The sequence below is a fragment of the Microcebus murinus genome, chromosome 20, assembly GCF_040939455.1.
Source record: "Microcebus murinus isolate Inina chromosome 20, M.murinus_Inina_mat1.0, whole genome shotgun sequence".
NCBI classification, from domain to species: Eukaryota; Metazoa; Chordata; class Mammalia; order Primates; family Cheirogaleidae; genus Microcebus; species Microcebus murinus.
In genome coordinates this window covers 41914697-41927420 of record NC_134123.1, presented here as the reverse complement: position 1 = coordinate 41927420, position 12724 = coordinate 41914697, and the positions used below count along the sequence as shown (strand labels likewise).

At 34.1% G+C, this 12724-nt stretch overlaps 1 protein-coding gene across 1 annotated transcript in view; it reads right to left on the bottom strand.

Annotated features, from left to right (window-relative positions):
- LOC142862594 (uncharacterized) overlaps window positions 1–11178 on the bottom strand; it is a 108607-nt gene extending 97429 nt beyond the window's left edge. Inside the window, 2 exon segments of the mRNA XM_075995594.1 lie at window positions 8084–8210; window positions 11122–11178. Of these exon segments, the coding sequence (XP_075851709.1) occupies window positions 8084–8210; window positions 11122–11178 (184 nt within the window).
- Window positions 11179–12724: the final 1546 nt, after the last annotated feature.

Genomic DNA, 12724 nt, shown 5'->3' with positions numbered 1-12724 from the left:
CATGGAAGGGGAAGGAAACTTTGTTGCATTTACCGACCAAATCCCTTCCTCCACGCTGACACTGAGTTATCACTTTAGTAGTAAAATCCAATCTCCTGGATTCCCTTTCAACAGAGAATGAAACTATGGGCACATGTCCACACATGTGTTTTTTGTGGCCTTTCCAAAGGCTGGTTTCCACCTCCCTTGACAACTACATAACTATCTGGGAAAAATATGCACATATTAAGAATAAAATTCTGCATTATCATAATGATGGGGCAAACCATTTAATTATGCTATAAAATTTGAAAGGCAAAATAAAAAAATGATCATTCCCATGTTTTAATTTGTATACATTATAAAAGACATTATTATTCACATCAATATCATAAAGGTGAGGGCAGATGTAAAGATTAAGAATTTTTATATGCAACCAAAGTTAAGTAGATATTCATTTAACATAAGTTGCAAGTTCAAAAGATTTTACATAGTTCTCACAGTAAACATAAGAAAAAAAATATTTATAGAGATAAAAAAGAAAGCTAGGGAAAGAAACAAATGAAATATGTCACTAAAAATCAGTGTGGCACAATGCAGGACAGGAGTGGAAAGAAAGAAAAGATAATGACAAAAGTTATATAAAACGATTAACATTAGAGGAATTGTAAGTCCTTCCTTTGAGAAAATTATGTAAATATTTATGTACTAGTGTTTCCAGTCAGAAGACACAGTTAAATAAAGGGATTTACAAAATCCAACTATATTCTATCTAAAGAGACTTGACTTCATACCTGGTGAGAACAATAGACTACAACTGGCAGGATATAGCAAGATATATCAGGAAAACATTTAGCGTCTAAGAGCAGTGGAGTTAAAAATTATATTAGGCACATTATTTTGAAGTGAAAAATGTTATAATTTGTAAAATATAGTTTAAGTCAAAACTGTCACAAGAGACAAACAAAGGCATTAAATATAAAAAGTTGTCATTGACTGAGGGCTTATGAAAATAATACATATATATGATATCTATCTTTATCTCACATCAAGGGTTTCAAATATATTTTAAATAGCATTGACAGAATTGAAGCAAGAAATGGATATCAACATAATACAATATTTTGATATTTCACTTTCAATAATAAAACGATTCAAATTATGAATAAGAAAACAAAAGTTTTGAAAACACTATAGAGCAATTAGACCTAACAGATATATTGGAAACACTCTACAGAATACTAGTGGAATATACCATCTTCTTGACAGCTCCCAAAACGTTCTTCCTAAACAACTACCTGTTCAGCCACAAATCTTACCCAATTTTAGAAAGTTGAAATTTACACACTTTAATTTTTGACTAGAATGGAATGAAACAGAAATAAATAAATAAATAAATTTAAATTTATAAATAAAATAAATAGTAGAAGAAACACAAAAAAATTAACAAATATAGGAAAATAAACAACACACTCTTGAATATGTTCTTCTTCAAGGGAAGAATACCTAATGTTGTGAAGATGTCCAAATTGATCCACAGATTAAAGGCAATTCCTTTCTAATTCTCAATTTCATACTTTGAATAATAAAAAACAGCAAACTCTTCCTTCAGAAGTTTCATTAAATATAAATCGTTTAGAGTATCTAATGAAAAATGAGATGAATGTATGAATAAAAACAAACAGAACCCTACAATATGCCACCTACAAAAGCCTTCATTTACTTCTAAAAAGTCAAACTGGTTGAAAGTAATTGTAAAAAAAATCTACATAAATAATAAGAGGAGGATATTGTGGCCATAATTAAAGAAAACACACTTTAAGTCAAACACCATCAGAAGAGAAGAAGACTTTTATAATGACAAAATGGGTCATTTAGGAGAAATCTAAGGAGCAGAATACACATAGATGATATACATGTAATTTACATATTTTAGCATAGATATTTAAAAATGTATATTATATATCAGGGCTTTGCCTGATATATGAAGACTTCAATGATGAATATAAAAATTTGACAGAAGATATATAAGAAAACAGATAATGGGAAAGATATTATAGACCAGTTAGATGTAAAAGACATTTACAGAGCTATTCAGTCAAAAGCAGCAGAATACACTATGGTTTCAATCATACATGGCAAATGCTGTTAGGACACGTAAGTCTTATCAAGTCAAAGAAACGTAAAAACAAACAACATATACTTTTTGACAAAAATGAAGTGAAACTAGAAATCAGAACTAGAAATCAAAAGCACAACACAAACTTGCTAATACAAAAATATGCCAAAATTAAACACAATCTTTAATACATTCATGCTCAATGGTCAGATGATTTAAAATTTTTAAGATGTCAATACTATCCACAGTGATATACAAATTTAATCAGTGTCTATAATAGTCCTATTATACTTGTTTTGGAGATATATAAAAATAAATTCTAAAGTGTATTGGAACAAAATAAAGCCAGACTGTTTTAGAAATACAAACAAGGAGGAATAGCACTTCTTGATTTAAAAACAAATCTACAGGAATAAGAAAAACATGCTACTAGCACAAAGACAAATAATGACATGAAACAACAGAATGGGGAACCCAGAAATAAACCTTTGTGTCCATGACCAAAATTGTGTTCCTCAAGATTGCAATGACCATGCAATGAAACAGAAGAATCCCTTTAAAAAATGTTGTAGAAATTGAATATTTATGAGAGGAAAACATGATGTTGGTACCTTCCCTTGCACTATATAGGATATATCTTAAATAAATTAAATACTTAAGCATAAGAAATACATATATAAAACTCTTAGAGAAAATATTAGGGAAACATCATGATATTGGTCCTGGCACTGTTTTAGTAGATGTAACATCAAATGCATAATCAAGAAAACGGAAGAGAAGAAAAATGGGAATGTATCACACTTCAAATGTTTTGTAGAAATGAAAACTTAGTGGAGTAAAAATGCCTCCTACAAAATGGGTTAAAATAGATGCAAATCACATATTTGATAGAAGTTAACATCTTTAATGAAAAAACACTGATTAAAATTGAAAAACAAAGGTGAATAGCTTGAATAACAAATGGACAATAGATTGATCTGACATTTCTGCAAAGAAGATATACTAATAGCCAAACATAATTTGAAAGCATCCTAAGAATTGTTAATCTTTAGAGAAATGCAAACAATATCACAATGAGAAATCACCTCCCATGCATTACATTGAGAACTTTTAAATAAATAAAATCATATGCAAATACATACATATGGTAAGAATGTAGAGAAATTGAAATGCTGCCATGTTGTTCTGAGCCTTTGATTCTAAAAATTATAAAAATTGAAATACAACAGATCACAAACTTAAAATATATAAGGAGAGCAAAACAGCTATATGGTGGGAGGGGAAGGATCCACTTGTTTTATTTTATTTTCTCCTAAAGAACAACAAAAATTTGGCAGCCATCCATGGAAAATTACAATTATCTGAATTTGAGGAAATGGAAGGTCATTAAACTCTAGTGAAACCATAGATCTGAGAGAGTCATTTAGAATATTCAGACTCTCATCCAGCTGACAAACTTAAGGACCCATTGTCCTGAATACAGACTGCAACATGGGTCAACCATCTCGGATACACAGAGTCTCCGATGGTTCCCTGTGACAAACTTGGAGTGGTGCTGCTCATCCAGAGACTTTGGGAGAGACACAGCTATCTGCAGCCATGGAGGCAGACCTGAATACCTTGGTCTTGCTATCATCTGTAAAGCAGAACTGTGACTCTGCTACAGCAGTCTCAACTATAGTCCATGTCTAGTTCTTTCAGTGCATAGATCCACACAGTGACCTGCAGGGACTCTTCCAAGGTACTCGTTGGGAGCCACACCCAGCCACACATATAGTATCAGCCCTAAAATATGCAGACTGATATGCAGAACCATGCCCTAGTATGTGTCATACAGATCTAAATCCTGAAGGCAACCAATTTACCCTGAAATAAGAGAGGATTGAAAACCACTGAAGCCCTTTGGAATTGGCCCTCCACATTGAGACTCCACTGCAGAACAATGGGCAGTCTTGTGACCTAGCTATAACAACTCTTCATTGAAAACCTAGAGGAAATACCTTTAGCCCAAGTACTCAAAAGAAAAAAAATCTTTACCTTCCAAAACCAGTTTATAAAATCTGGAAAGGGTATTTAATCCTTCACATGCACAAATACTGATATAAGGATAATTTCCAACCTCTCTTAAAGCTTTTATTTTATCATATTACTTCAAGACCTAAACTCAAAATTTAGGCAAGAACATGACAAGATCCACTCAAATTAGAAAGCAAAAAATAAAAATAATATCATTTGCAGATGATATTATGTTATATATCAAAAACCATCAAGAAGATAGGAAGAAAGCTTTATAAAGTAATAAAACCCCCAGTTAAGTCACAGGATGTAAAATTACATACAGATATCAATTGTTTTTCTATACACTAAGAAAGTAAACAATAAAAAAGGAAAACACTCTCATGCACAATACCATAAAGATAATAGATTCCTAAGAAATATATTTAACCAAAGTGGTTAAAAAAACCCTTTACACTGAGTATTATAAGATATTAATAAAATAAATTGAAGATGACATGAATAAATAGAAAGATATTATACAAAACAGTGTATACATTCAATGCACTCCCTATCAAATTCCAGGGGCATTACTTGACAGTATTAACCAAAAAATCCTAATATTTGTATGATTACACAAATACCATTGAGGGGCCCTATGCAATAATGAGAAAGAAGAAAAAAAGTTCCAGTATCACACTTTCAGTTTTCAAACTACATTTTAAGGTGGGAGTAATAAAAACAGCAAAATGTGTGCATAAAAAGCAACAGAAATAACAGTGGAAGAGAATGGAGAGGTCCAAAATAAAACAAAACATAAGGTCAAGTAACATTTATCTAGGCACTACCAATTCACAATGCAGAAAGTATGGCTCTTGAATCCTTGGTGCTGGAAAACTAGATACCCAAAAACAAATGAATAAAAGCAAACTATTTTTACTTATATGATACCCAAAAACTAACTCCAGATGTAATAAAGATTTAAATGGAAGACATAAAACTGTAATGTTTCTAAAAAAAATAGTATAAAGCAAAGAAAAGCTTATGGAAAAACCTTGACATAAGACTTGCAATTTTCTTTTTTTTTTTTTGGATATGAAACAATGTGCACTGGAAGAAAATCTGAACAATTTGGGCTGCATCAAACTTAAAATCCTCTGCACATCAAGGAAGAAAACAAAATAAGAAAGCATATAGGACGGGAGAATATATTTTCAAAGTTTATATTGTATAATATGTTAATACTCAAAATATATAGGAAGCTCATATTTTTCAAATGCAAAACAATGTCATCACACACTTAAAATAAGCAAAAGTTTATGTCGATTATTTTCAAAGAAAACATACCAGTTTACAACAGGAAACACGAAAAGTAACTCACTATCACCAAAACATCATGTAAACACAAATGAAAACTATAATAAGGTAGCCCCTCCCAACTGTTAAAATGGCTAATCTCCAAAACAAGAGACATAATACGTGAGGACAAGAGTGTGCAGGAAATCGATCCCTGTAGACTGTTATTGATTGTAAATGGATAGTGTCAACGTAGAGATTTGTTAAAAAATGTAAATACTACAACTGCCTTATCATTCACCAATTCTACCTATGAGCATAACCATGTAAAATCAGTATCTTAAGAGGTTCTGCACCCCCATATATATCGCAGCATTATGCATGTTTGCCAAGAAAATGGAAACAAACTAAATGCCTGCTTATGATGAATACACTAAAAAATTACTGTACAAACAAATACCATATAATATTACTAAGCCATGAAAATGATAAATATCCTGCCATTTCAACAGCATGGATGAACGTAGTAGGCATTGTGCTAACTAAAATCAGCGATTCCCAGAAAGATAAATACTGCTATGGATAAATTTTTTTTAAAAAGTTGAATTTACAAAAATAAAGACTACCACAGCGGTTTGCAGCATGTGAAGTCAGGAAATGTGAGGAGATGTTTAAGGTACAATCTTTCAGTTATAAGATGAATAGATCTTGGAGATCTAATGGATGGCATCATGATTAGAGTTATGAATAATGTTTTATATGCTTAAAATTTGTTAAGACCATAGACCTCACTATTAATAAATGTTCTCACCATAATTAACTGGCAAATATGTGAGATGATGGATATGTTTATTACCTTAATTATATTCTTTTACCATTTATACACACATCAGATCACTACATTGTGTACAATAAATATAAACAGCTATACAATTCTTATTTGTGGAAACTTCCACCCATTAAACACACCAAACACAGAAATATATGCACACACACACACACACACATGAGTGACACATTTCTGATGCTACTAAATAAGGGGAAATTATGGAACATAAGTTATCAAAGTATTATGTATCAATTGGGAGTATAAATATATTCAGTTATTTGAATCACTGAATGAGACAGTATATTTAAGAATTCCATAAGGTGAGCAGGGAAAATAAACTATATTATTAGTTTGGGAATTTGGGTATAATAAAGTTGAAAATTTACTCTGATTTTATACAAGAAAAAGAGTATTTACAAGTGAAATAACATTAGATTTTCTTACATTTAGGAAGAGGCTATGCATTTGTACATAATTAATGAGTCCGACTTTCTGTAGGATTGCCTCTGGAAACTAAGAATTGGTAATCATGATGCATAAAATATGAACTTGTGTCCTTAGTGCTTCTGGCATTCCAGAAACAAGTCCCAATATCTCCACTATTCCCCTTTACACATTTCAGAAATGAGGCATCAATAGGAACTTAAAACATGGAGCTGGGCATGGTGAATCACACCTATAATACTAGCACTTCGGGAGGCCAAGGTAGAAGGATCACTTGAGGCCAGGATCTTGATACCAGCCCTAGCAACATAAGGAGACTCGATTTTTACAAGAAAATAATAACAATTAAAAAAGGGCTGGCCATGGTAGCTCATGCCCATAGTTCTAGCTACTTGGAAGACAGAGGTAGTAGGATCCCTGGAGCCCCGATATTTGAGGTTGCAGTGAGCTATGATCAGCCACTGTACTCCAGAGAGGGCAGGAGAGCAAAGCCATGTCAAAAGATGGTTTAATGTCGTGGTCTTCAAAATATGCACAGATAGTCCCATAACTCCTAACCAATAGAAATGCTAATAGATAATGTAGTCCCTTATAAGCCATGAAAAGAACTTTGGCTCTCACTGAATTCTAAGGAAGATCACTGCACTCACTCTTAGAGTTCTTAGAGTTTAAGGACATGGGACCGAATATGTCTTTCTGTATGATAAAAAGAAACATACACAGGCTTCTAAAAATCATTTCCAAAAGAGCAGAATATTCAAACCCACTTTTTAATATCTGCCTTCCTCCTTGAGTTTTGTCTCTCTGACATTTTTTATCTGCTTCACTAAATCTCACCTACCTGGATACTTAGCTGTTGTTTCCTCTTTCTTCAAAATCCAGGGCTCTATCCTTTGCTCCAGGCATGTGATCAGCTCTGGCTTTGAGAAGGCAAGACCTGTTTCATTAGAAAAATTTCACATGACTCTAGCTGAAGACTTTCCAATTACTAATGTAGTACTATCCTTAGGAGACAGAACATTATAGAAGATTTTAGAAAATTCCTTTGCAAGATATTGTTTTCTCACAAACCCTGTAGAATGATAAAAAATTACTTCCAATTTATGACTAGAGCACCAATTCCCACTAGCACAAAATAAATAAGAGGTCAAAATTCTATTCTAAGGTGCCAGAAACAATTATATACCCTAATTTTTAGAGTGACCACAAATCTAGTTGAAATATACATATCAGTCCAAGAAAGGGAATCGTTCAAGATAACATGAGACATCTAATGATTTTATACACCAAAAATCTTCAATTTTCTTTGAAAGCAGGAATATAAAATTTCATGTAAAGTAGAAACTTTTAAGAAACTATCTACAAAAATAAAATAATGGCCTTAATGTGGAATAGGAATTGTGTATATAAGTGATCCTCACCAAGGGAGACCAGGTTTCTGTAGTTCTCTAACATCACATCCCTATACAAATTCCACTGAGCATTGTCAAGGCATGCCCACTCCTCTGGAGAAAATTCTACAGCCACATCCTGGAATGTCACCACTTCCTGTAAAAAGACACATTTTCCCAAGTGGCCATACAGAGACTTCCTAATTTGACTACAAGGAAAATGGTTATGAGAACTGTTTCTGACATATGAGGGACTGAAATTATCCAATAAGATTTTTTTTAGCACATTGATATTCTTGCACATATATTCTTATTCATAGGAATGAGGATCACAAAAGATGTATGAAACTGTGTGCATATGATTATGCTTTGGATGATAAAGTATTTAATACAAAGTTAAGGGCCTTACAACAGTAATATAAATTTATGGGTGTTATATTTACATCACATCAATATATTGTGCATATTTCTCACATAGAGGAACATAGTGAGTTAGAAGGTTTCCCCTAATTTTCCGAGTAAAATAAAGAACTGGAGATTTTTTTAAAGTAGAGATTCAAAGATTTGGGGTAGGGTCTCAATCTCTGTATGTAACATAATACAACTACTAAAAAAATGCTTTTTGCCTAAGGAGAGTATTTTCTCAACATCCAGTAAGTGGTAGACTTTGAATTTATCTCAGTTCATCTGAACAGAACACAGATGATAGCCCTCATTTTTCAAAGCAAACTATAAGAAGAAAGAGGGGTTTCCTGATTAAATGTGATGATTGATGCACATCACTCAGTAAATCTCCATGAGACACTTAATGATAAAGAAAAAGAAACAATTAACTTTATATTGGATGAATCTGTCAGAGAGCATCTTAAGCAAGTGAATGAAATTTACATAACTATATTGGGACAAATTGGACTGAGGCACCATTGCAAAGAGGAGAATATGAAATCACTGCTGGCATGGTAGTGGCCAACAATATGTAACCATGAAGAATCATCAGTTTTATAAAATTTCAGATACAGATACTTCAAATGGTTTGTTATCTTTAATAATGTATGTAAATACTTTAGCATCATACAGAGCAAGTCTTCTATTTTCTCTTTTTCTCATAATTTTCTGGTTATCCTAGGCAATCAATGCTATACTGTTTCTGATTTTCCTAATAAAATTTTATGTAGAGCAGACGAAGCATCCAGATCACACTTTGAGAGTACTTGTTTCACTTCCTCACTCAAGACTCTATCCCATCCCCAATGGGAATCTCAGACATTCACACCATACGCTCTTGATCTGTCACAATGGGCACATTTTCAATAGTACATGTCATATATTTATTAGGAAACTTGATTATTGTATTAAGAAGTTTGTGGGAGAGAATGTAAAGCAGGCTCTGTTATATAGGGACGAAGGATTTTCCAGAGCTCCCTTGACTATCATAAGAAATAAAAAAATGTAGTTACAAAAGTTATTAGGCATACATATCAGAAGTAAAGAAGTAAAGCTTTACAAGTTTAAAAATTGAAGTTCTACATGACTTTCTAGGAGAAATAGTGGATACTACCCAAATATGGGACACACCTGAAAACCGGCCATTTCTTCTACCTCTTCTCCTACTCTGAAATTTCTTTTCAGGTGATATTGTGTAGAACAATGAGAAATAAATCTTGAGACTGCCTTTAAAGGACTCAGAAAAATTTCTTTCTTTCTTTACACAAAGTTCACAAGCAGGAGGAACATAAAATGCAGAAAGACTACACTCACTTGTTCTTAGTCACAAGAAAGAGTCAGCTATGAGCAGCTAATTCACTGAGACCAAAATGTGAGTTTCTCCTGTGTTTTCTTCCAGTAAGAAAAAAAAATGTACTTACAAACTTCTTAGGCATACACAACAAAAGTAAAAAATTAAAGGTTTACAAGTTCAAAAAACTGAAGTTCTACATGACTTTCTAGGAGAAACAGTGGACACAACCTCTAATCTGGGACACACTTACCTGAAAACCAGTCATTTCTTCTTCCTCTTCTCCTACTCTGAAATTTCTTTTCAGCTGAGATTTTGTAGAACAATTAGAAGTAAATGTTGAGACTGCTCTTAAAGCAGTGAGCACAATTTCATCCCTTGTTTCCACTACATTCACAAGCAGGAGGAACATAAAATGCAAAAGGGCTACACTCAATTACTCTTGCTCACAGTAAGAGTCACCTATGATCAGCTCATTCATGGAGACCAAAATGTGAGGTTCTCCTGTTTTTTATTGTGGTTACCTTCCCCTGCTACAGGTGCCAGGAGTTTCTGCTACAGGAATGGGAATCTGACCACAGTGATCTGCCTCTAACAAGCCCAAGAGACCAGAACCTGTGACTTTCCTCTACAACAAAGGCTAAACCCAATTCTCATGAATATATGCAGGAATCCTAATGCTTGACCCTGGTATCAAATTAGAATTATTTGGGGCACAATTAAAACCACATGGATGTTCCCATCAAGCCCAACAGGCAGGTGATGGTGTTTCTTCAATCTAGCCAGGTTATCCTAATTGAAAGCCTAGCTGAAAGGTAATTACCTTAAATTTGTGTCTGAAACATCAATGTGAATATAAATCATGTGGTACTGTAGGCCTCACTCTAAGAATTGTGGTCTGCTGGTGTGGAAGGGGCACATTAATTGGGTTCTTAGCCATGTCCCTTTTAGTGCTGATGTTGCTCAACATAGATCCATTATTGGTAGCACTCAGTAGAGACAGCAAGCACAGCATGCATACTGCCTTTTGCCCAACACTCATCACAGCATATACCTAATATCCATATGAAGAGCAGCATAATGCAATGTCTACTGAGCATGTCCTATGTGCTCAGAAGTATGGTTTGTTGCACTGTGAAGAAGCCTTTACATTGTGTGATTTAATCCTCATTATACAAGAAAAGGTGAGTAATAAGTGTTCAATAATTTACAGAAACATTTAGATGTGGTGCCAGCCTTTCTTTTCTCCTCATGCAACTATAATATGACACTACACAAGATCTGGAAGATTGTTTACACTTATCCCTAATAGGTCTTTTCAATGTCCGCTTACAAGTCCATGTTGATCTCTTACACTGCAGCATATTTCTCCCCGGAGATTTTGAGCCATCCTCAGTCCAAAGCGTGTCCCTGTCTTGCAAATTCCAGGTTGAGGCCAGGTTTAGTTTGGATCAAATTTGTGTATTCTTCGCTTTTACAGAGAGGGAAGGAAAACAGGAAGAGAAATTCCTCTTTGGAAGCTGCTCTAATGCATCCTGAGGAAACTCAGACCTTGGATTCCGAGTTCAGAGCTGCAGATTTAGGTCTCTAGAGAGGCATGAATTCAGTAGGGCTCACTGCCCATTTCCTTGCATTTGGGCAAGAATTGAAGGCAGAAAGGGAGTTTATGTGTCCAATTCAGTGCGCATAATGTTGTTCCCATTTGTGTCTGGGGCCGATGATATCTGAATCCATATAAGTTCTAAAGATGTGAGAAGCATTTACAGAAAGGATAGAACTACTAATTATTATCCTATGGGAGTGTATTCACAGGAATCTGGTCTAACTATACTCCGGAGGAACAGTAGACACCAAAGAGGTCTAGAGAACTCACTGTGTTCAGATGTGGGGACAGTGAAGCTTTCTGCTTCAGACTTGCTGGTTACAGACTGGAAGCTCAAGAAGGAACCTAGTGTTCAAAGCCCTTCTAATTTAGAAATGGTGGGCACATTTTATGTTTATGTTGCAGTTTTAATTCTGGAAAGTGTTCAGGAATTATTAATAGTAAAGAGTATCAAACTAAGAAAACCACTCCACAAAGGTAAAAGAGAATTAAAAGAAACCCTTTTATTACTCAAATCACAATGTGATGTGCACAGTGCCAATACACTGAGAGATTCCAAAGGGATACATAAAGTCGTTCCTGTACATAACTAAGCATATCCTAACTTTTACATAAATGTTATCTAGATGAATAATAATTAGCTTTGAAGAAAGAAGTCTAGACAGCCCTATTTGTCCTAAACAGTGCACCATAAACTTACTGGGTAATTAGTGAGACTCTCTTTTTTTGATAATTGGTTAAATTCCAATAAAAAACAAGCTTCTGAAGTTAATACAGGAGGAGATAATTTTGCAACTTAAAGGCAGGTGCTCACTGAAGTTTGGATCCCATCTTCAGATGGAAATTGTGGGATTGGGAGCTATTTTCCTTGATAACTGAAATTTCTTTTGAATAAGCTGAATCAATTACACCTAAATGCATTAATACTCCTTTTCATGTAACAAAAATATGACCAAATTATTAATATTAATGTGCCTGTTGGACCAGGACAAATAATGGCAAATTCTTAAAAGTTTTTTCAGCAGCCAGCTGATCCCCTTCCTCCATAAGGTGCCATTGGGGTGCGGTGGTGCGGAGCTGGTGCTGGGCTGCCTGGCTGAGCACAGCCACAGCATTGGTGGCTCAGCAGCCATGGCAGCGGTGGCACCATGCACTTTAATTTTGCTGGGCATAAAGCCGCTGGCATTTAGATTTAACATTATTAAAAGCCAATATATGTCAAACCATATTTCTTAAATTAGGAGGACTAACCATTTCTTGCACCATATGTTTCTTACAATCTAGCAATAAAATCTACATGAGTTTCATTAACATTTTGTTTAACATTTATACA